Source organism: Bufo gargarizans, chromosome 5 (assembly GCF_014858855.1).
Source record: "Bufo gargarizans isolate SCDJY-AF-19 chromosome 5, ASM1485885v1, whole genome shotgun sequence".
Lineage (NCBI taxonomy): Eukaryota > Metazoa > Chordata > Amphibia > Anura > Bufonidae > Bufo > Bufo gargarizans.
The window spans coordinates 135,919,480-135,945,147 of record NC_058084.1 but is presented as its reverse complement, the minus strand read 5'-3'; the positions used below and the strand labels follow the sequence as shown (position 1 = coordinate 135,945,147).

The window sequence follows — 25,668 nt, the reverse complement described above, 5'->3', positions numbered from 1 at the left end:
ATTATCAGAATGCATTAGGGCAAAACTGATCCGTTTTGGACCGCGTGTGAGAGCCCTGAATGGATCTCACAAACAGCCAAAACGCGAGTGTGAAAGTAGCCCAAGTCTGATCCCCTTTAAATTACAGTGCTTCCTCTTTCTGTAATCCAGCTATTACTATATTTCAGCTATCTATAGGAGCAAGAGCATGGAACGGTGGCTGAACCTCTCAATTCTTGGGCCAATTTCACACAAGCGTATTCAGTCCAGGAAAGATGCTCTGTGTGACAGCTATATTTCCTGGACTGAACTATTCCCTGAAGTGAACCTAGAACATCAAAATAATTAATGGTGCTTTGAATTCCCATCTCACTGATGGTCTGCTAAACTGTACTCACAGCATTATGAGAGTATAGTTCTGTAGCCCCCTGGTCAGGAAGTACTGCATTATGTGAGTACAGTTCAGTAGATCCCTGGTCAGGAGGTACTGCATTATGTGAGTACAGTTTTGTAGCCCCCTGGTCAGGAAGTACTGCATTATGTGAGTACAGTTTTGTAGCCCCCTGGTCAGGAAGTACTGCATTATGCGAGTACAGTTTTGTAGCCCCCTGGTCAGGAAGTACTGCATTATGCGAGTACAGTTTTGTAGCCCCCTGGTCAGGAAGTACTGCATTAATCGAGTACAGTTTTGTAGCCCCCTGGTCAGGAAGTACTGCATTATGTGACTACAGTTCAGTAGACCCGTGGTCTGATAGTACTGCATTATGTGACTACAGTTCAGTAGACCCTTGGTCCGGAGTACTGCATTATGTCAGTATAGTTCTGTAGAACTGTGGTCAGGAAGTACTGCTTTATATTAATACAGTTCAGTAGACCTGTGGTCAGGTAGTACTGCATTATGTGAGTACAGTTCAGTAGATCAGTAGACTCGTGGTCAGGAAATACTGCATTATGTGAATACAGTTCAGTAGACCACTGGTCAGGATGGAAGACACAGCATCCTAAATGATTATAATGCTGTGAGCTCACTTCATTGGCGCAGTGTCCAGTCAGGGAAATCCAGCCGACACACAGAGCGTGTTCCCTGGACTGAATATGCTTGTGTGAGATGGGCCTTATTGGAGGTACAAAAGCAAGAAAGCATGTCACCAAGCTTGTGCAGGCTCCATTCTACACAGCTCCATTTAGTTCTATAGTTCAATTTGGGCTCCACCCCATTTCCCATGAAACCCCACCCCTTCAAATCACCACCCCTTTTTTGTGAGGGTCTGTAAAAATTGGAGAGAACTTTGTTGCGATAAAGAGCGGCACTTTTTTTTTAGACACATTTGAGGCACAGAGACATTAGTAAATCTTGGCCCAAGTGTGAATGGCTGACCCCTCAGATTTTTTTATTTATTTTTTTGAAACATAAGTAATGCATGTTGTGCTTTTCTTGCCTTCCAAAGTGACGGAAATCCTTATATAAAGCCCTAGTGCAGGTGAGAAATGAATTCTTTGATCACTCAGGAAAGTTAAATGTTTTGGGGGTTGTACAAAGAGAAGGTCAGATCTTAAAGTATAACTGTCGTATTTTTTTTATTTTTTTTGGAGTATTGGATTGTGGTGATTAATATCAACTTGGTGGCCCCATTTCAACTTTTCACTGTGTATTCAATTACCAATTCCACAGTTTAGTTCCCTGTACTGCCTACTTTTACCTGCGCTTAAAATAGGGTTGCTAGGCATGGTCCGTCTATGTGTTGAAGGACGGAGGACGCATAAGCATGCAGCCTGCAAGGTCAGATTACAGACAGCCAGGGATTGTAAGTAAATGATTAAAGCCAGGTCCTCCCCAGCAGCTGATAACAGTGCCTGGGCTGTGTGCACTTCTCCCTATCCCTGCGCTTGGCAGACGCTCCCTCACTCAGCAGACTGGGACAATGCAGAGCTGAATCAGCGCAGACCAGGGAAGGGAGGTCTGCCGTCTGCTCAGTGTATAAATGAAAGCAACATGTGGTAAGAGGACCCCTTTGTGCTGCAGGAGATTAACCCTTTAGGGGGGGGGAGGGCTCTGGTTACTGACATTTTGGGGGCTATTGTTACTGGCTAGTGAGGGCAGTGGCGGCCATCTTAACTGAATAGTGAAATTGCAGTTTTATGCAGCCTGGTTGCCATTATTAAATATGGGGTAAATCAGTCTAATAGTAACTGATTCTGGGATATCATGTTATTAGTAACTACATATATGAAAATTGAAATTAGGGTCTAAGTGTGACAGTTATCCTTTAATTTATTGAGCTATCAATGGAATTGTGACTAATATACAGTTTATTACTGTCATTCAGTGCAAATTATTCATTAAATCTTAGTGTCCTCTTGGAGTCCCGACGGAAGTCAAAGAAGATAACTGCAAGAGGAATTTTTGCTGGTGCTAGAGTAGTGCGAGGAGTTGATTGGCAGTGGGAAGACCAAGACGGTGGCAATGGCAGGAGAGGCAAGGTAAGTGTCCTCCTATTTCTGGTGTCCCTGAACACTGTCTTTTGACAACATGGAAGATGCAGCTCACAGCACCGCTCTTTCAGTGTGCTCATGTGTACATTTTTTTTATTTTTATTTTGCGGCTCTGGTGAATTTGTTTTGTTAAATCCTGATTAGACAGTGGGGGAGTCTTTACTTACCAAAGTGCAGTGGAGTCTGTTTCAGACCCTTTCTTTTACTGGTCTGACAAGGAGACCCGCCTTAGTGGGAAAGGGGCATGGCTTGAGGAGAGACACTATGGGCCAAGAAAAGCTCCAAATTCTGGCCTTAAATGGGATCTGTCGCCTATGGCAAGTCCTAATAAGTACGGTGATGCATGAATAGCTATGCAGAAGATGACTCAGTAATTTGTATGTTGATACACCCCCCATTTTCCTTTCCCCCACGACAGCACCACAGGGAATAAGGAAGTGTTCTGTTGTGGGGTCTGGAAAATCCAATTACCAGTAAGGCTACTTTCACACTAGCGTTTGATCGGATCCGTTCTGAACGGATCCGCTCATATTAATGCAGACGGTGGCTCCGTTTAGAACGGATCCGTCTGCATTATATTGGCATAAAAAAAAGCTAAGTGTGAAATTAGCCTGAGCGGATCCGTCCAGACTTTTACATTGAAAGTCAATGGGGGACGGATCCGTTTGAAGATTGAGCCATATTGTGGCATCTTCAAACGGATCCGTCCCCATTGACTTACATTGTAAGTCTGTACGGATCCGCACGGCCAGGCGGACACCCGAATGCTGCAAGCAGCGTTCAGGTGTCCGCCTGCTGAGCGGAGCGGAGGCTGAACGCCGCCAGACTGATGCAGTCTGATCGTATCCGCATCTATTCAGACTGCATCAGGGCTGGACGGAAGCGTTCGGGTCCGCTTGTGAGCCCCTTCAAACGGAGCTCACGAGCGGACAGCCGAACGCTAGTGTAAAACTAGCCTAAGTGTAAACATAATTTTCACTGCTGTAAAGCAGCAAACCAGCCATGGAATGTATTGAGAGGACTCCTGTGCATGTACACATAATGGAAACATCCGGGAGACATCCTCTCTATGCATTGCATGGCCAGTTTGTAGGAGCATAGCAGAAGAATGGGGGTGAGTATCGACAAATAAATAACTGATCTGCAAGTGTTTTCTATATGTATTACATGTATTTGAGGCTTGCCGTATGTGACAGATTCCCTTTAAAGGGGTTGTCTGAGTTATTTTTTTGTTCTTTGTATTTAACAGCTTTACCATGCACTTACTGCATCTGTAGTTGCTCCTTTCTCAGATTTAACTGGGGGTCACATGACCTGTGATGTCAGATTCTCTCCCTGCTCTGATAATGTTTCGTGCACAAGCCTGAGAGAGCAGAGATGTGTCTGTACACGAGACGTCACTGTGCTGGCCACGCCCCCTGCACTTCAGTCTGCTGCTGCTGTGTCCCCCTCCCACTGGATACTTCAGGAAAGATTAACCCCTATAGGAGCACAGACTCGGGGCTCAAGGCTTTACTGAGTAGCTGCAGGCAGTGAGGAGACAAATGCTGGGCACAGAAGCTGACAGACTAGAGGAGTTCTGCACAAGAACAGGTAGGGAGAAGATCCTGTGTGTATATCAGCAGTGTTATTGTACAGCTGGGACCTGTAGTCCTACACATACAACATGCTGAGTATCCCAGCAGACAGACATGTCACTCAGGGCAGCAATTGTATTCACTCACTTTGCAGAGCAGGGGGAGGGACAGAGATTTATTGCAGGTAAGCAAAGGGCCAGAAGAGAACCAGGGACATGAGGAAATAAATTTTTTTTTTTTTACCTAAAACTTGCTTAGCTCAGTTATATATTGCTGCCCATCAGATTTACATTACTATATAATTTTTTTTATAACTCTGACAACCCCTTTAAGTAAGCCATATGATAGGTGGTATTACCTTGAGGCCCCTTTACACTGCCTGAACATTGGGCAGATTATTACTAACAAGCGATAATTTGCCACTGTAAAGGTAGCACCAATGAACGAGCGAAATGCTTGTTTACTGGGTAATTGAATTGTTGGTGCGGACACCTAAATCGTTTGCCGGCGGCAGATCGCACCATCTAAGAAGCCTCTGCTGCTGGCAAACAATGATTCTGAGGACAAGCGATGTCATTAGCGATCGCTCCTTCCCATACTGTGGAGCATATCACTGCATGTAACTATTTGTTCCTGACAATAACCGGATGGTGAGCGGACATGAGATCTGTATTTACATGAAGCAGTCTTCCTCCTTTTTGTAAATATAGTCGAGCATGGCTCGTAAAGGCAATGAACATCCATCTTAACTAGAATAATTGGATATCAATATATATACCTATGAAAAGGCACAACAGGAGGGAAGCTCATTTACATAGGACTTACCCTCTGTCACTCCCCCATGTATCCTACATTTTCCCCAATTACTCTATAGTATTCTACAGTCTAGTCTAGACATAAAAAATGGCAGGTACATCATTATCTTTATGGCACTTTTTGGCATTAAAAAGTTACATATTATGGTACACACTAGAGGTCGCAACAACGCCTGTACAACAGTCAATGATGCTTGTTCAGGCCATTTTACTCCCCGAAAAAAGTCTAAGACGTATCAATATGCCTTAGACTTGTTCCTGCCTTCCATTAACGCAGGGCGCGCTGGTGCCTGAAATAACCAATAGCAAAGCTCCTTACAGCAAGGAGCTTTGTTATTGGTTGGTTTGGGGGGGCGCCGGAGCGATACAGCGCCCTGCAGCAGGGGGAGCTGTAAGCGGGAGGGGCTCTCTCAGGCAGTAGCTGTACTCAGGAGTACATCGGAGAACATGGCAGCAGTGCATGGAGGAGCGCTGGATAACTACACCTCAAACATTCTGGTGACAGCGCAGCATGCGATGTATTAATGTGTGTAATGTATGTAGTGCAGTGTGTGATCAATACATAGTGTGCTACATACATCACACAGTGTATGTAGTGAAAGTGTGTGATGTAATTAGGGCTGGGCGATATGGCCTAAAATCTATATTGCAATATAATTTTAAGCATTCGCGATATATTGTTTTCTATATTTTGGGGGAGTGGGGAGGTTTAAACTTTTTTTTTATTTTATTTTTTATGACTATTAGCCCCCTTAAGGGCTAAAATGTCATGACAGAATCCCTTTAACGGATGCCTCAGACAGATGCCATTCTGTGGCATCCGTCACCATAGATTTCCATTGTAAAAAAAAACAACTTACAATTTTTTTGCAGGACTGAGGCTCCATTCAGACATCCGTATGTGTTTTGCGGATCCACGGACACCGGCAATGTGCAATGTGCTTTCTGCATTTTGCGGATCCGCACATTGCCAGAACTATAGAGAAAATGGCATTTTTTTTTTGTCCACAATTGTGGACAAGAATAGGACATGTTCTATATTTTTGCGGAACGGAAGTGCGGACCCGCAATTCCGGATCCGAACGGGACAAAGTCTGCCCCCATAGAAATGAATGGATCCGCAATTCCGTTCCGCAAAATGCAGAGCAGAATTGCGGATGTGTAAATGGGGCCTAAGGGTTGTGTTTTTTTCTCATCTGTTTGATGTATACGTTGGGGGAAAAAAAACAACTTTTTGTATTCTGCAGAATTCGGTGCAAAAAAAGTAGTTTTTTTACAATGGAGTCCTCTCCTGCATGATGGAAACGGGATGGATCTGTTTTGCAGCCCATAGACTTCTATTATGACGGAATGAATAACGGAATGCCTCATGAACCTGTTGCCTGTATGTGCCCATAAGGCTACTTTCACACTAGCGTTCGTCGGTCCGCTCGTGAGCTCCGTTTGAAGGAGCTCACGAGCGGACCCGAACGCAGCCGTCCAGCCCTGATGCAGTCTGAATGGAGCGGATCCGCTCAGACTGCATCAGTCTGGCGGCGTTCAGCCTCCGCTCCGCTCGCCTCCGCACGGACAGGCGGACAGCTGAACGCTGCTTGCAGCGTTCGGGTGTCCGCCTGGCCGTGCGGAGGCGTGCGGATCCGTTCAGACTTACAATGTAAGTCAATGGGAACGGATCCGTATGAAGATGTCACCATATGGCTCAATCTTCAAGCGGATCCGTCCCCCATTGACTTTACATTGAAAGTCTGAACGGATCCGCGCAGGCTACTTGCGCACTTGCGAATTTTTTTTAAAGTTATTAATGCAGACGGATCCGTACTGAACGGAGCCTCCGTCTGCATTAATATGAGCGGATCCGTTCAGAACGGGTCCGCCCGAACGCTGGTGTGAAAGTAGCCTAACCTGTGCTTTCTGCATCAGAAGGTGGCGGGTCGTCCTTTATATCTTCACATGTGGAAAGTGTCTATCTGGTTAGATTCTTTCTACAAAATAATTATGGGTGTTTTCTTATTGTCCGAGATGCCAACCACTCCCTCCTGTCTGCCATGTCCAGGCTGGCGTCACACACAGACTATTGTTCACAGTATGCCCATTCATTATGATCATGAATACTTTGAACTAAAATATCAATCGCCATATTTGTGATCTTGCCTCTGTGCCATTATCCTTTTACTATTCAACAAATCAATTTACATGAACTTATTATTTAATCTCATTTTAGGTAACTGAGATCCAGGATTGGAGTGCATCAAGCCCACACAGTGCTGCCTATGTCCTTTGGGACAATGGAGCTAAAAACCTTTACAGAGTTGGATTTGAAGGCATGGTAAGTAGCTAAGAAGGGACAATTCCTGGAAAAACTCCTGAATGGGGGTGGCAGGGTCAGGGGAGTGCCTCCTTTTTTTTATACATCTTTCTTTTCACTCTTTTGTTGCATGCGTGTGCAAGCCTGGGCTGTTTAGTACAGCTCTTTTGTGATGCATCTGAAGCCATGAGGCATGCACAATAGGGTGCCTTGGTGTATTTTGACCCTTCCAGCTGCTGTAGTGTTACTTCTGATCTAATTACAGCTACACATTATACTTGCAGGAAAAGCACGCTTTCCTTTAATGCATTCAGACGTTAGCCTCTTTGACCATCAATAGATGTTTCATTGTTATACAGGTTTTTTTTTTTCTTTTGGTTGTCGCCTGCCTGTTGTTAATTGTGTCTACTGTCCCGTGAAAGAGAATTTGCTTCCTTTTTATATTGTGTATTGTTGCATAATTGCAGTGGGTTTTTTTTCCTTCAAATTTTGGAAAAAATAAAATCTTAAAATAGTTATTAAAGGGAACCCTACAGTGAATGAATAGTTAGTGAGTTTTCAAAGTAGGTCATGTTATAAACAGCACCAATTGAACTAAATGAATATGGTCCTGTTTTAAATTGGAAAACGCAACGCTTTTCCAGATGTCACATGATGCACGTCGACACTGCCATTTGGATCCCATTAATATATAATGGGGCTGCCAGTTTTTGCCATGGTGTCTGTTATTTTGAATTTCAAAAACAGTAGAATCTGTGGCTGAAACTCTGTCGCAGATGTGAACCTAGTCTAAGTAATTGCAATCAATTACCGGTTACATGCATCACGACGTACAGGGGAATGTGTCATCAGAAAATGACTTATTGTTTAAATCACGTTTTTATGTTTAAAGAATTTTTGATGGTTATTTTTTAGTTTTCAATGTCAATATCTATATTAAAACAAAAAACATATGATCCTTCAGTTTTCGCACTGGCCACTAAGCCTAAGGGAATGTTCATACAGCGGCTTTTTATGTGGAATTTTGGCTAATATTTTGCCAAAAACCACCAACAACAGTGTTCTCTCTGACATACATGAAGCAGCTGACAGCGAGTTTTTGGCGAAATTTTGGCACTACTGCCTGCGCCTAAATTCTGTGTAAAAAGCCGCTGTGTGAACGTCGCTTATTTATTCTAATCCTGCCTGTGATGATATCACCTCTGTGTACAGATAAGACAGGATCCACCATTCACAATAGGTGATTGTCAAATCTTATCTATTCTTTCCTTGTACAATGACCTCTTTACAGGTCACAGAGTGAGGTCTCCTTCTGTCCATTGTGTCTATGGACCATGGGGCTGCCATAAAGCAATGGCAGCCCCCATAATAATTTATAGGAAATAAAATAAAACAATCTACAATCAAAAAATAAAAACTGATTAGCAAAAAAATTAGATGTGTTACTATCTGGTTTTCACTGGCAGATAAAAGTTTTGGTGGTACAGTGTATAGAGTATGGAGCGGGCTCATGTGCTGAGCCTGCTCCATATACGTCAGGCGCCAGCTATGTAATACAGCTGACATCAGGCCACAGTGACTGGGATGGACACCATTATAGATCCTGGTCCTTTAATCCCTCATATGCCACGGTCAATAGTGGGGCTGATCGTAGCTAAATTGCTGGGCTCTGGTTGGTTGCCATGACCGCTTGGGGACTTGGGAAAGTTCCCAGGGTTGGCGAGGCTAACTGCTGAAAAGCTGGCGGCTCAGGCAGGGTGTCAGTCCCATATACTACAACTGTATTCTATTGCAGTCTATGGGACAGCAATCAGAAGATTGCATATTGAAGTTCCCTAAGGGGACTGAAATAACAGTAAATAAAAAAAAAAAGTGTAAACAAAGATAAAAAAATCTAATAACCTCCCTTTCCCAATTTTACAGATACAAATGAATGAACAATAAATAAGCAGGTGTAACCATGTCTGAGCTGTTAAAATATAAAAATATATTTTTCTGTGCAGTGAGCACCATAATGGAAAAAAATAAAACACAGAATTTGGCATTTTTTGGGCACCATGTACTCCCAATAAATGTAATAAAAAATGATCAAAAAGTTATATATACCATCAAAAACTACAGTTTGTCCTGCGAAAACAAGCTCTCCTTCAGCTCTGTTGAGAGAAATGGTAAAAAAAAAAAAAAAAAAAAGGAAGGCTGTCAGAATGACTTTGCAAAACCAAAAAAAAGTTTTTTCAAAGGTCTATTTTTTCAAATATAAAACTTAGGGGTGGACAATACCGCCTATGCAGCTAGTTCAGCTGCACAGGGACCCAGCGTGCGAGGGTGCCCATACAGCTTGGACTGGTTCACTGGTGAGTGGGCCCCCTTCCTGAACTTCAGACTGAAAGATAATGTGCTGCTCAGGGGCTGATTCATAGGAGGCTGACAGGTTTTAGTGTAATTAGCACTCCTGGTCAGTAAGGCTGTGTCCACAGGGTCTGATTTTTACAAAATCGCTGCAAAAAACACTGCATTTTGCCACAATTTTCTTGAAAATAGGACCCTGTGGACCCCACCTTACTGACCAGGAGTGCTGATTGGTCTGAAAACTGTCGCTCAAAAGCGCTGACAGGCTCTCCTCCAATGGACCAGCACTGCTAATCAGTGAGGGAGGGATGAAGGACCCACTGCTACTGAGAGGGGGAGGAGACAGAGCCCTGCCACTGAGAGGGGGAGGGGACAGAGCCCTGCCACTGAGAGGGGGAGGGGACAGAGCCCTGCCACTGAGAGGGGGAGGGGACAGAGCCCTGCCACTGAGAGGGGGAGGGGACAGAGCCCGGCCACTGAGAGGGGGAGGGGACAGAGCCCGGCCACTGAGAGGGGGAGGGGACAGAGCCCGGCCACTGAGAGGGGGAGGGGACAGAGCCCGGCCACTGAGAGGGGGAGGGGACAGAGCCCTGCCACTGAGAGGGGGAGGGGACAGAGCCCTGCCACTGAGAGGGGGAGGGGACAGAGCCCTGCCACTGAGAGGGGGAGGGGACAGAGCCCTGCCACTGAGGGGGGGAGGGGACAGAGCCCTGCCACTGAGGGGGGGAGGGGACAGAGCCCTGCCACTGAGAGGGGGAGGGGACAGAGCCCTGCCACTGAGAGGGGGAGGGGACAGAGCCCTGCCACTGAGAGGGGGAGGAGCCTGACTGAGGACACAAGAACCAGCAATACAGAGCCAGGTGGTGAGGAAGGGATCTGTATGTAATGTAGTGCAAAATAGTTCCTGTATGTGACAGTGCCTGCATGTGTTACTGTGTATGTGAGTGACTGTGTGTGTATGTGACAGCGCCTGCGTGTAGGACGCATATTGCCAGTCTCTGTGTTTTGCGGATCTGCAATTTGCGGACTGTAAAGCACAGCCGTCTAAATAGGCCCTCAGGTTGGCACTTCAAGGTGGCTGTGGCTGCAATGCACATTGTGCAGCCAAAGATTGCAGCGACACTACGCTACATCACAACTAGTAAAAGTAAATGGGGCCGTGACCTGATGGTCACAAAAAAAAAAATCCAACCTGCTGAATTTTGTACTTGTAACTTTTCAATTGTGATTTTAAAGAGGTCACCTGGATTTCACTTACTGAGCTATTAACATCACCACATCAGTCTCCACGATTTACATGAAAATATACTACTATGACTGCCCTGTGTCTTGAAATGTATCTATAAAGTCGCTTTTATTAATATGCTAATTACCTCAATAAGGAGCCCAAGGGGCTGTCCCTCCGGCCGTTGGAGCCCAACCGTGCTCATTATCTTGGAGCCCAGCACCGCTACAATGCTAATTTATTTACTGCTCATCGCCGAAGTAATGTATTTGTTGCGCCAGACGTGATTGCCATTTTTTTGCCCAATCTTGCCGCAAATTTCTATTTGCCAATAGAAGCTATGGTAAACTAAATGGTGCCATTAAAAAATATATCTTGCCCCTCCAAAAACAAACCCTTATACAGCTATGTGAACAGAAAACAAAAAATGGAGAAGAAAAAACGAATAATTAAAATTATGCTGTGTCCTAAAAAGGTTAAATTAGTTAAAGGGTTATTTCAGTTAGAGAAAGTTATCTCCTATCCACCGGGGTTTCCTAACCATGAAAACCCAATCTAGGGTTGTATGCTTCGTGGTAATCACGCCAAAAAACACATTTTGACCAGTAAATATTAAGTGAATATTGCTTCTTTGCTGTTAACCTGACGTTTATGGGACGAGCAAACACTGGCCTGAACAGAGAAATTTCACTAAAATCGTAAAAGGTTGTCTGCTTGTCTGTCTAAAAGGGCTTAGAAATCCATTACAGTCATACATGTCTGTGACTCTGGAAACCACAGGATCGGGTTTCTTTCTCATCTCAGTCAGGCTGTTCCGGTACAGGATGGCGAGTATCGATCGGACAAAAACTGTTGCTCACAGCGTTTTTTGACTGGCCTAATCCTGGCGTATTTTCCGGGTAGTGGCCATATCTCTCAGTGGGGCCAGCTGGCATTCCCGTAGCATACGGCAATGCCGGATTTGAAGAACTCTAGCAGGCTGTTTTCTGCCAGAACAGCCTGCCGGAGAGCTGTGCCGCCAATGTGAAACTAGCCTTAGTCGTAAATCCCAAACACTTGATTGCCCAACATGTAAACCACCATGGGCTGATTACACAGGGCAATGATTGGGAATGAACCCTTTACATGCAGCAATCATTCCCTCTGATGGGGGTCAATACTCATTACTACGATCGTTCTTCCTCATACTTGTTTGTAGCAAATCCATGTTTACACAGTGTCGCATAAATACACTTTCTCACTTGCCAGCTGATTGGTGATACATTTATATGGGGCAGTTATTGGGAATGAACGAGCGTTCGTAGGAACGTTTGTTCCCTATACTTGGCCCATGTAAAATGGCTTTAAGGCCAAAATAGAAATTTGTCACCTTCGTTGTCTTAAAAGGGAATGCACTTCTGTAATATGGGGTTTGTAAATATGAGAACATCCATATTTTTAGGCTCCTGTCTAGTAGTGATGCTTCCAATGTGTGTTGGGCCAACATGTCCTCAAGATGCTGCAATAAACTCATATAATACAGTGTGTGATATTTAACTAGACCCTGCCTGTACATACTAATAGTAAGCAATGTGTTGTAATTACAGCAGGCATTGGATCTGTTCCAGCTCTGTGGACAGCTTACAAGATGACTTCCTCCCCCTTGCTTCTCTTAGCTGAGGAAAGAGGTCCTGACTGATTGGCAGGCACAGGGGCTGCTGGTATCTGTAGACATCAGCAATCTTCTTGTCATCTGTGGACAGATTAGTCAAACACTGATGACAAGGAGCCTATTACATCTGCTAAAATACTGTTATAACCCTTCACATGTAGACACTGGGCTTCTGGGGAGATTGTTTGGGGGTAGGGCTAGGCGATCATTGAATTAATTTGATTAATTCACCCTTACAGAGCCCAGCAATGTTGTTTTTTTGAAGAATCGGAAAATCACATATTTTTTTTGTCCAGAGCTGTGTATCGGCACAAGCTATGTAGTGTGTTCAGTCAGGAGGCAGGGACTGAAGAGACCCCTCATGGACTGCGCTGGTACAGCCACTCCAGCACTGATTGTAGCCGGGCTCCCACTGGAACAGCCAGAACATAGAGAATTCCAATCCTGGCTGTTAAAGGGCTTCTACCACCAGAAATACTGTTATGTAATGCTGACATTAGCAATGCGCCCATGTCAGCACTACATAACAGTATGGTTTTTTTTACCTTTCTCCCTGCAGCCGTTCTGATAAAATAAGAACTTTTATAATATGCTAATGAGCCTCTAGGGGGCTATGTGGGAGTAAAATCAGCACCTAGAGGCTCCGTCGACTCGCCCTTTATCCTGCCCAGGTCCTCTGTTCTGCCCGCCCCGCTCCTCTTGATTGATGTGACGGTTTGGAGCATCGTTGACGTTCACGGCGCAGGCGCTGTGAGTGAAAGCCACTCTCCTGGTGCCGACTTCCTCACTGTGATGTAGTTGGCGCAGGCGCAGTGAGGAATCCGGCACCAGGAGCACATCATTCACTCACTGCGCCTGCGCCGAATACAGAAGTGAACGGAGCAGGCATGGGATTTCGTCAACGATGCTGCGAAACGTCACATCAATCAAGAGGAGCAGGGCGGGCAGAACAGGGGACCTAGGCGGGATAAATGGTTAGTAGACAGAGCCTCTAGGTGCCGATTTTACTCAGGCTTATTTTTACCAAAACGGCTGCAGGGAGAAATGTCAAAAACATACTGTTATGTAGTGCTGACATTAGCAATGTGCTAATGTCAGTAAAATCTAGATAACATTATTTAACCTCCAAAATGACTGGCCATGTAAGGGGTTGACTATCTACAGGATGGACTCTTTATAAAGGATTCTCATGAAAAGTCATTGTAACTGCAGGTTAGCGTGTTCACTAGTACAGACCACTTACTCCATTATCCAACTACTACCACAGAGAGCTCCCTACCGGCAGTCATTACCTAACTGGCTCAGTTACCTGCCCAGTGTCTCATTATCCGTGTACCTATAGGTCCTGTATGTTTCCTCCAGTGTACGTATACTATTGGTGCCCTGTATGTTTCCTGCAGTATACTTATACTATAGGTGTCCTGTATGTTTCCTGCAGTGTACCTATACTATAGGAGACCTGTATTTTCCCTGCAGTGTACCTATACTATAGGTGTTCTGTATGTTTCCAGCAGTTTACATATAGGCTTCCTGTATGTTTCCTGCAGTGTACCTAAAAATACAGGTCATCTATAGGTACCCTGCAGGAAACATACAGGACACATATAGTATAAGTACACTGCAGGAAACATACAGGAAGCCTATATGTAAACTGCAGGAAACATACAGAACACCTATAGTATAGGTACACTGCAGGAGAAATACAGGTCATCTGGGTCCTGTATGTTTCCTGTAAGGTACCTATATGTATTTTTTTCTTCCTATTACCACCCTAAAAAAATTAATACATTTATCCTTAAGTTACTAATAAAAAAAATAATAATAATAAAAAAGTTACTGCCAGGGGAAAAAAAATATGTCCTTAAAGGGGTTATCCATGGCTATAAAAAGCTGCCCCCTGCTAGCTGCGCCGCTCCTGGTCCCCACCACCGCTTCTACTGCTTCTTCCCGTGTGCGGATGAAAACATTCAGTGTTCGGGGGGAGCAGCCAATGGCAGGCGGTGGCGGGGACGAACCTCCCTAGTGTCACCAGAGATGCTAAGGAGGCTGTCCGCGACACCGGATGTTTTCATAAGGGGCCTGGCATATGGGGCAGCTTTTTATGGCCCTGGATAACCCCTTTGAAGTGTTTGTCTCACTTCAACAAATGGCATTTATTATGTAGAGAAAGTGAATACCAGTCATTTTCTAATGTATTGTTATGATCCATACTGCTTCCTTTGTTGGCTTGATTAATTTTTCCATCACATTATACACTTCTTGTTTCCATAGTTACGACCACCCTACCATCCATCAGTGGTGGTCATGCTTACACGCTATAGGAAAAAGCGCCATCCTCTTTGATGGCCGGGACTGTGGGAGCTCACATAGGCTGGTGCTTTTTTCTTTAGTGTGAAAGCACGGCCACCGCTGCTGGATTGCAAGGTGGTCGTAACCATGGAAACGTGCAATGTATAATATGATGGAAAAATGAATCAGGCCAGCAATGGAGGCAATATAAGGACGATCAAAATACATTAGTAATTTTTTTTGTTTTTGTTTTTTTTTTACATATATTTTCTTGTTTTCAATAATAAAATCAAGTATTACATACAAGAATATGCATTGTGTTACTTATTTTCCAAACATCAATCTGATCCTATCTTGCATGAATGTTCTAGTCCCATTAACATGGGGACACAAGGAAAAAGAAAAGAAAAACATTACAATATTATTAACTTGACCAAGTTAAGTACTAACAAAGGGAGAAGGGAAGATATAAATAAAAAGGTGACAAGGAATGGTATGCTCGACATTACATCACAAATAGTGAGACTTTGTTAAATTGAGAGTAAAGCCAGTAATGCCATTTAACCCTGAACCTGGATAAATTATTGGAGATTGAGGCGTTAATCATCTCATATAGACAGTCAGGGTGGATTTGATTTAAATCGCTAGTCAGTAAGGCTTGATTTAAATCATAGTTTTCTACATAAAGACTAATTCTTGCTGGTATAACTTATAATATGCAAGTAGATGAAGATTTTTAGAATAACAACTTTTCATATTGGTTTGATTAGGTTGATTCTGTATTCTGTTTGTAGAAGTTAGGATTAGTCTTTTTCTCAACTCTGTTCATGTTATAACATTTTTGCTGTGTAGAAGAGGCATATGATCTCTGCTGAGTCAAATTCAGTTTTGAGAACTGCAAAAGTAAACCAAGTATCTGTGATATCTTGTAGGCAGAGAAACTGCCCAATAATCTTACAAAAACCTATGGAAGAGCATGACCTTGTGAGTGGATTAATGGAATTTATTTAGCAAAAAAATTACACACACAGAAACATAAGAACCATTTGGCCCATCTAGTCTGCCCAATATACTGAATACTATGGATAGCCCCTGGCCCTATCTTATTTGAAGGATGGCCTTATGCCTATCCCATGCATGCTTAAACTCCTTCACTGTATTTGCAGCTATCACTTCTGCAGGAAGGCTATTCCATGCATCCACTACTCTCTCAGTAAAGTAATACTTCCTGATATTACTTTTATACGTTTGCCCCTCTAATTTAAAACTATGTTCTCTTGTAGCAGTTTTTCTTCTTTTAAATATTTTATCCTCTTTTACCTTGTTGATTCGCTTTATGTATTTTAAAGTTTCTATAATATTCCCTCTGTCTCGTCTTTCTTCCAAGCTATACATGTTAAGGTCCTTTAATCTTTCCTGGTGGTAAGTTTTATCCTGCAATCCATGTACTAGTTTAGTAGCTCTTCTCTGAACTCTCTCCAAAGTATCACTATCCATCTGGAGATAAGGTCTCCAGTACTGCGCACAATACTCCAAATGAGGTCTCACTAGTGCTCTGTAGAGCGGCATGAGCACCTCCCTCTTTCTACTGGTAATGCCTCTCCCTATACACCCAAGCATTCTGCTAGCATTTCCTGCTGCTCTATGAAATTGTCTGCCTACCTTTAAGTCTTCTGAAATAATGACCCCTAAATCCCTTTCCTCAGATACTGAGGTTAGGACTCTATCACTGATTTTATACCATCAAGGCCTTCTGCAATTTCGCTGATAAAGATATTAAACAATATGGGTCCCAGAACAGATCCCTGAGGTACCCCACTGGTAACAAGACCTTGGTCTGAATATACTCCATTGACTACAACCCTCTGTTGTCTGTCCCTCAGCCACTGCCTAATCCATTCAACAATATGGGGGAGTACACGTACAGCCTTATTCTACATAATTAAAAAAATTATCTTTATTTCATGATGGAATAACCTTTGGATAAATAATATATTTTCCTCAAAAAGCATTTTATTAAAATAAAATCAGATTTAAATAAAAAAATCTAATTTTGTATTTATTTTTTAAAATAAAAATCATAGATTTTTATACACCCTGTAGACAGTTTTCGCTAACAGAGTTCACTATTTCCATTAACGGAGGAGGGTTTGGGGTTTTCCAGTAGTGGTCAATTTTTATTCTGGTTGCTATAATCATATGAACAATAACTGTTCGGTAAGAATCTGGGAAGGAATCCAAATTAGGTAGGCTATGGGCCATTGATAGTAAAATGGGAGTTTTGCATATTTGGTTTAGAATTGCATTAATCGAGTTCCAAACGGGTTTAATTTCCCTGCATTCCCACCATATGTGCTCCATATTGTCTTCTGCTGATGAACATCTCCAACAGACATGAGAAGATAAAGGGTTCATGTTAGATAGTCTATGAGGAGTATAATACCATCTGTAGAGAATTTTTATGGAATTTTCCAGATGGTTAACGCATTTGGAGGAGGCACACCTGATAGAAAACGCAGATTCCCATTGTTCTGAAGATGCATCAAAGTCTAATGCTGATTCCCATTAGCAACGTAATGTAGTTAATGGCGAGACCATTCTCTCTGTCATGTAATAATAAACGAGGGATAGGGCTTTAAAGGGAACCCGTCACCGGTATTTTGGGTAAAGAGCTGAGGACATGGGTTGCTAGATGGCCGCTAGCACATCCGCAATACCCAGTCCCCATAGCTCTGTGCTTTTATTGTGGAAAAAAGACGATTTGCTACATATGCAAATTACCCTGAGATGAGTCCTGTCCCTGACTCATCTCATGTACAGGACTCATCTCAGGTTAATTTGCATATGTATCAAATTCTTTTTTTTTCCCACAATAAAAGCACACATAGCTATGGGGACTGGGTATTGCGGATGTGCTAGCGGCCATCTAGCAACCCATGTCATCAGCTCTATACCCAAAATCCCGGTGACAGGTTCCCTTTAAGGTTAACTGATGGGTTTCGTAACAACTTAATCAATCGGGAGGTATCCAGCAGTCACAGGAAAACCTGTCCCAGACAAGAAGTGCCTGATTTGTAAGTATTTAAATAATTCCCTTTTGAGGAATTTTAAATCTCAGGCATAAGTCCGTAAAGGAGCTCAAAATGTCATTGGTTAAAGGGTCTCCCAGTTTTTTGATTCCCAGGTCAGTCCAATTATGAATGTTCAAATCTGGAATGCATTTCCCCACGACCTCCAAAGGGATTTCTGAAAGGGAGATATTAATATAACTCAATTTAGTTGACATTAAAGTCCATATTTCAAGATTGTAGGTGGAAATTCAATAGCACCGGGAGTCTTCTGTATGGATCTGGAGTAGAAGAATACCGGAGGGTCAGTCACACCCATTAGGTAGTTCTCAATAGTGTTTGTTGGGATAGTTTATCCACGTAAATATCTATTGTTCAAAAATACAAGCCCTATAATATCTAATAATGGATGGACATTCCAACCCCCCCTTTTGAAATAGGAATATAAAGTATATCTGCTTGGACACTCGGTCTTTTATCCTGCCATATGTACTTGAGAAGTAATCTTTGGATTTCTTTTAAATGTGTTTTAGGGATAGAGATTGGTAAGTTGCGAAATGGATAAAGGATTTGTTGAATGATAAACATTTTTAAGGGTCCATTCACACATCCGTAGCGTGTTTTGCGGATCCGCAAAACACGGACACTGCAATGTACGTTCCGCCTTTTGCAGACCGCACATCGCTGGCACTAATAGAATATGCCAATTCTTGTCCGCAATTGCAGACAAGAATAGGACATGTTCTATTTTTTTCTGGAACGGAAATGCGGACCCGGAAGTGCACATTCAGAGTTCCATTTAAAAGGTTAATTGGCTTTCAATAAAGTAAGGTCTGAATCTTTCAGGCCAAGATTAAGAACCTGGCATTTGGCTACGTTTAAACTGTAATAAGAAACTTTACTGAACGATTTAATAATCTGCATCACATTAGGTAGGGACTCTGTTGGGTTGGTAAGTACCAATATAATGTCATCGGCAAAAAGTCCAATCTTGTGGTTTGTACCTCCAATTTTTATACCCGTAATCTGTGGATGAGCTCTGATACATTCCGCTAAATTTTCATTTATTAGTGCAAAAATAATAGGAGAAAGGGGGCATCCCTGTCTTGTTCCGTTATTAATTGGGAACTGGTTGGATAACGTTCTATTAATAAGGACTTTAGCTGAGGGTTTTGAGTAGAGTACACATATAGCTTTGGCAAATTGTCCCAGTATTCCAAATTTCGATAGTACTACCTCCAAGTATCCCCAATGCACTTGATCGAACACCTTCTCCGCGTCCAGAGATAGGAGGAGAGAAGGCGCTTGATTTGCCTTAGCTACATAAATGAGATCTATTATGCGTCTAGTACCATCTAGCGTTTGTCTAGATTTAACAAAACCCACTTGATCATGGTGGTCCAGATAAGGAATCAGGGAGGACAGTCTGTTGGCCAATAACTTAGAATACATTTTGAGGTCGGTGTTCTGGAGAGAAATGGGTCAAAAAATTCCCTGGATGATCAGGAGATTTTCCTGGTTTGGGAAGAGCTACTATAGTGGCTTGGAGCATTTCCGGTGGTATATTCCCGGTGGTCATTATGTGGGAGAATGGAGATAGTAGTATTTTTCCAAAGGTTTAAAAGTATTTATTGGTTAATCGGTCTGGGCTGGGGGATTTATTATTTTTAGTTGATTTGATATTGGTTATTTCTTCCAGTTCCATTGATTTATTGATTTGCGTAAGATGCTCTGGGGATAGTTTGGGCAGCGAGATATCACATAGGAATTTGGGGTCGGTTGGGGCACTGAGTTGTTGTCTTTTGAGGTTATATAAGTCAAAGTAGTAATCGACTAAGGTATTGGAGATACCTTGGGGGTTAATGATCTTTTCTTTGTGAGAGTTGTAAAAAAAACAGTAGTTTTTTCCTGTTTTGGGCGGATGTAATTTTATTGGCCAATATTATACTCGCTCTATTTCCTTGTGAGTAATATTTCGCCTTTTGATTTCCTTAAGTAGTGTTTAAATTTATTTTGATAAAGCTGGTATAGTATGTAGCATAAATCTTTAAGTTCGTTTTAACCTTTTTTTGTCCATCCAGTTCGGCCTGTTATCCTGCAAGTTGATCCAGAGGAAGGCAAAAAAACTAACAAAAAACCCCTGTGAGGTAGAAGCCAATTTTCCCCACTTTAGGGGGGAATAACTCTCTAGTAGCTATAGCCTGTAATATTATTACGCTCCAGAAATACATCCAGGCTCCTCTTGAATTCCTTTATTGTACTCGCCATCACCACCTCCTCAGGCAGAGAGTTCCATAGTCTCACTGCTCTTACCGTAAATAATCCTCTTCTATGTTTGTGTACAAACCTTCTTTCCTCCAGACGCAGAGGATGTCCGCTCGTCACAGTCCTGGGATTAAATAGATGATGAGATATATTTCTGTACTGACCCCTGATATATTTATACATATTAATTAGATCTCCCCTCAGTCGTCTTTTTTTCTAAAGTGAATAACCCTAATTTTGATAATCTTTCAGGGTACTGTAGTTGTCCCATTCCAGTTATTACTTTAGTTGCCCTCCTCTGGACCTTCTCCATACAGACGTTTTCTCCCAGTCCGAGCATTCTCATTTTATATACTAACCCTTTATATGGTACAGTGTGAAATGCTTTGGAGAAGTCCAGATACGCGACATCCATTGATTCGCCGCTGTCAAGTCTAGAACTTACCTCCTCATAGAAACTGATTAAATTAGTTTGGCATGACCGATCCCTCACAAAGCCATGCTGATATGGTGTTATTTGCTTATTTCCGTTGAGATGCTCTAAGATAGCATCTCTCAGAAAACCTTCAAACAGTTTACCTACAACAGATGTCGCTGATGTACTTCTTCCTGGGTCAGACAGGACACTTTTAATGGGGAATTTATTTTTACATTCTGCATGTCATCTGACAGTTTATTTTCCTCAGTGAATACATTGGAAAAAAAATATTTACCAGCTTTGCTTTCTCCTCGTCGCTCTCTGCGACTCTCCCCTCATTACTCTTTAAAGGGCTGACACCTTCAGATTTATACTTTTTAACATTTATATAATTGAAGAACATTTTAGGGTTAGTTTTACTCTCTTTGGCAATTAATCTCTCGGTCTCTAGTTTGGCCGCTTTTATTTGTTTTTTACATGTTCTATTTTTTTCCTTATAGTTTTTCAGTGCTTCTGTGCTACCTTCCTGTTTTAGTGTTTTATATGCTTTCTTTTTGTCATTTATTGCTTTCTTTACAGTTCTATTTATCCACATTGGTTTCTTTTTGTTCCTTAACCTTTTATTCCCATACGGTATGTACCTCTCACAATGAGATTTTAGGATGGTTTTTAAAGATATTCCATTTTGTGGCTGTATTTTTATTTTTGAGGACTTTGTCCCAGTTAGTTAGGCCTATGGCCTCTCTTATTTGGCTAAATTTAGCTTTTTTGAAGTTTGGTATTTTTGTTCCTCCCTGTAGAAACGCTCTTTTGAATGATAATTGGAAGATTATTACTTTATGGTCACTATTTCCCAGGTGTCCCCCAACCTGCATGTCTATTGTTCTGTCAGGCCTATTGGTTAATACTAAGTCCAGTATGGCCGTCCCTCTAGTCGGGTCCTAAACCAGTTGGGAAAGGTAATTGTCTTTGGATATTGCCAAGAACCTGTTTCCTTTATGAGATATACAAGTTTCAGTTTCCCAGTCTATATCTGGGTAGTTGAAGTCCCCCATAATAACCACCTCATTATGATTTGCCGCCTCGTCTATCTCGTTTAGTAGTAGATTTTCTGTGGACTCTGGTATATTAGATGGTTTATAGTAAACTCCTATTAGTAATTTATTGTTGTTTTTAGCTCCATGTATCTCTACCCACAGTGACTCCACATGTTCATGTCCCTCACTTATATCTTCACGGAGTGTGGGCTTTAGACAGGACTTTACATAAAGGCAGACCCCTCCTCCTCTCCGGTTTTGACAATCCTTTCTAAACAGACTGTAACCCTGTACATTAACTGCCCAGTCATAGCTATCATCCAGCCATGTCTCAGTTATTCCCACTATGTCATAGTCCTCCACACACATCACTAATTCCAGTTCACCAGTTTTATTATTCAGGCTCCTGGCATTAGTATACATACATTTGAGAGGTTTATGTATATTTTTTACCCTACACCTTCCTTCTGAACTGTTCTAGTCCCTCCTTCCATTCCTCCCCCAGTCCCACTACCTTGCCCCTGGTCTCTATCTGCACTATCTTTCCCTCCTATAGTGTAATTACCCTCCCCCCCAGTCCCTAGTTTAAACACTCCTCCAACCTTCTAGCCATCTTTCTCCCCAGCACAGCTGCCTCTTCCCCATTGAGGTTCAGCCCGTCCCTACGATAGAGCCTGTAGCCGATAGAGAAGTCGGCCCGGTTCTCCAGGAACCCAAACCCCTCCACCTACACCAGTTCTTGAGCCACTTGTTAATCTCCCGCTGCCTTTCTTGTGTGGCTCGTGGTACAGACAGTATTTCGGAAAATACTACCTTTGAGGTCCTTGCCCTAAGCTTTTGACCTAAATCCCTGAAATAATTTTTAAGGACTCTCCACCTACCTCTAACTTTGTTGAATCGCTCCGAGATTAGGCATGAAATTGGTTCGTGATTGGACCATGTTATGGAATCTATGCTAGAGGACAAGATGTTTTGTAAAGTCCATTTGTTGACAATTATCTAATCAATCTTAGGATCCTGTTTATGGGGGTGTGAATAAAAAGCGTAATCGCGTTCTGATGCGTGTAACACTCTCCAAGTGTCATATAATTCTTCTGCTAGTAAGTAGTGTGCAAAACATAAGGGGAATTGAGATTTCGTATGGTTCGACTTGTCAATAGATGGCGATGAAGGCAAGTTGAAGTCTCCACATATAACTAGAGAGCCTTATTTGATGGATAGGGTGGTGGTTACTACCTCTTTGATAAATGCAAGTTGGTTTGTGTTTGGTGTGTACCAGGAAACCAAGGTGTATATTATTATTATTATTATTATTATACACACTTATATAGCGCTACTAATTCCGCAGCGCTTTACAAACATTATCATCCAACTGTCCCCAATGGGGCTCACAATCTAAGGTCCCTATCAGTATGTCTTTGGAGTGTGGGAGGAAACCGGAGTACCCGGAGGAAACCCACGCAAACACGGGGAGAACATACAAACTCCAGGCAGATGTTGCCCTTGGTCGGATTGCCCTAGGACCCCAGTGCTGCAAGGCACCAGTGCTAACCACTGAGCCACCGTGCTGCCCCAGTTGTTGATGTTACATACTAATATAATATAGCTCCCATTGTTGTCAGTCTTGCTGTGAATCAATTGAAAATAAATGAAATCTATAATAAAAGGGAACAGTAATAATTACCCCTCTTTTCTTGTTCACTGCAGGTGATGCAAATAAGTTGTTACATTTTTTATGGTTGGGTCTATAAGTATCAGATTAATTCAAGTGAGTTTCTTGAATGCAAATCACGCCACTTTTAAGAGAGGTACGGTAACTTCTTTCCATAATAGAGATCTTTTAAAAGGACTATTTAGTCCATTAGCATTAATTGAGGAAATTTTGATAACCATCGCTGGCAGTAAAGGTAGTGCAAAGTAAACAATACAATATGCTACAGAGCAGGTGCAGGCACCTCATGTATGGGTGACGCAGCTCCTCTACAGCCATAAATATAAGAATATCGAGCTCTCTTGTCACCTAGGAGTTACAGGGTAATGTTAAGGTAAAAGCAAGGGAAAGAAAAAGGGATGAAGAGGAGTTGGGATAGATGAAGAACAATATAACTCTATAACAGGGTAGCTAAATCAGAGTCTGGTTCAAAGAGAACCAACTGGATAACAATTTATCCAGGTAACAATGGAGGTAGACATGCAATAAAGAGTGCAAACAAATAACTCAGTCTAGAGCAGAGATCTCAAACTGCGGCCCTCCAGCTGTTGCAATACTACAACTCCCAGCATGCCCGGACAGCCTACAGGTATCAGCCTACAGCAGGGCATTGTGGGAGTTGTAGTTTTGCAACAGCTGGAGGGCCGCAGTTTGAGATGCCTGGTTCTAGTGACTCTTGAATAGCAAAAAGGATATGCCTTTTAAGGCACGTGGGAATAGTCCTTTTTTTGTTCGATGAGGCTTTCAGGTCCATTCTCTGTCTTCATCTACTGTAGTCAGGGACCATTTCTGGAGTAGTTTCATGGTATCGCTTGAGGAAGAGATCGAGTGAGTTATTCCGTTCTTGAAGATCAGGCGTTTTACTGGGTAGCACCATTTATATGGGATGTTGTGATCCCTGATAATTTTGGTAGCAGCAGAGAATTCTCTGCATCTATTCAGTGTTGCTGCCGAGAGGTCAGAAAATATTAAGATGTTCTTGAAGCGTTCAGGAAGATCTTGTGTGGAGTTTGCTGCTTTGAGGATTAGTTCTTTAAAATGATAGAAGTGCAGACTGGCAATGATATCTCTGGGGGCGGCACTGGGAACGCTTTTGGGTTTAGGGATTCTGTGCACTCTTTATCAATTAATAGCTCTCTTTGTTCTGCTTTTGGAACCTGAGCAACAAAAAGTCCTTGATAGCTTCAGGTTCAACTGTCTCCTGAATCCCTCCTGAATCTTAAATTATTGTCTTGAACGGTACTTAAGAGCCGCTAGTTTGAATTTCAGTGCTGATATGTCGTCTTCCACATCATTATTTGCGTTCACTAATTGGTTGTGGGCATTGGTAAATCTCAATATGGGATGTTCTCTCTCCAATTTGAGTGATATCTTTTTGTAAGGCAGAGAATGCAGAGGTGATGTCTTTTTGTATAGAGTGTCTCAGGCCATGTAATAAGGACCTTAGATTAGTTTCTGTGACTAGTGCAGAGTAGGCACTAACTGTTGGGGGTGAAGGAGAGCGGCTTACTTGAGTACCTCTCTCCTTAAGTGAGATTCCCTCATCATAGGAGGCTGCTGCGTCTTGCAGCATATGCTGGTAAGGGGCAGCTGCTGAGATTTGCTGCTTTTAAGATGGAGAGGAGATTGCTGAGGAAGGAGAGTTTTGTAAGTGCGAGGGGCTTCTTCCCCCTGTATTTGTGAGGTGCGTTGGAAAGAGAGCGTTATCTGGCTGTGCCTCGGATGCTGCGTGGTGTGAGGAGCGGGCGCCATCTTGGTTACCTCTGGCTGCCCTGCTGAACACCTCTGTTTTGCTAGGTGCTTCCTCCTTCCTCCTAGTGCGACCCATTCCTGAATATGGTGAGATGGGGGTCCGGAGAGTTTCCCATGGCTTTGGGGAGATGTTGGGGTATCTGACTCGGATGTGAGCAGGTTACTTGACTTGCAGGCTCCGGAGCTAGCGCGGCTTGCGTCCGCTCAGCTCCTTATCCGGCCATGTCCCCCTGTATTAACTTCCTCTACATAATAAAAGCTAAAATAAAAAAAAAAAATTATAATAATAATTATTGCACCTAGATACTTAGGTATCAGGAGGGTGTGTAAATTATTATAATTGTTGTCTTATTAGAGACAGGGTCTTGCCACTGGAGGATGTAAAAATGCTTTCCCCGCTGCCCTATTAAAAAAGGCTTTCAGAGGCTACTTTTGGGTAGTGTACCTCTTGGTGAGAGGGTGTTGACTGCTAGACATGCCTCTACAATGCACATATTGAACAATTGACAGACCGGGGGGAGCATCGTTGAACTGAGAGAAGAACGTTAGATGTTTCAATGAATTGCTGACCATCTAGGCCAGGGATGGCCAACCTGAGGCTCTCCAGATGTTGCAAAACTACAACTCCCAGCATGCCTGGACTGCCAACAGCTATCAGCCTACAGCAGGGCATGGTGGGAATTGTAGTTTTACAACAGCTGGAGAGCTACAGGTTGGCCATGCCTGATCTAGGC

At 42.8% G+C, this 25,668-nt stretch overlaps 1 protein-coding gene across 3 annotated transcripts in view; it reads left to right on the top strand.

The window, feature by feature from the left end:
- The window catches only part of MIB1 (MIB E3 ubiquitin protein ligase 1), a 100,742-nt gene that overhangs the window by 7,251 nt on the left and 67,823 nt on the right, over positions 1-25,668 (top strand). For all 3 annotated transcript variants that reach the window (XR_006390014.1, XM_044293892.1, XM_044293893.1), the window contains exons 3-4: positions 2,331-2,460; positions 7,086-7,190. Coding sequence is in view for 2 of the 3 variants with exons in the window: in XM_044293892.1 (XP_044149827.1) it covers positions 2,331-2,460; positions 7,086-7,190 (235 nt within the window). In the remaining variant the exon portion in view is untranslated. The remainder of the gene's footprint in view (positions 1-2,330; positions 2,461-7,085; positions 7,191-25,668) is intronic.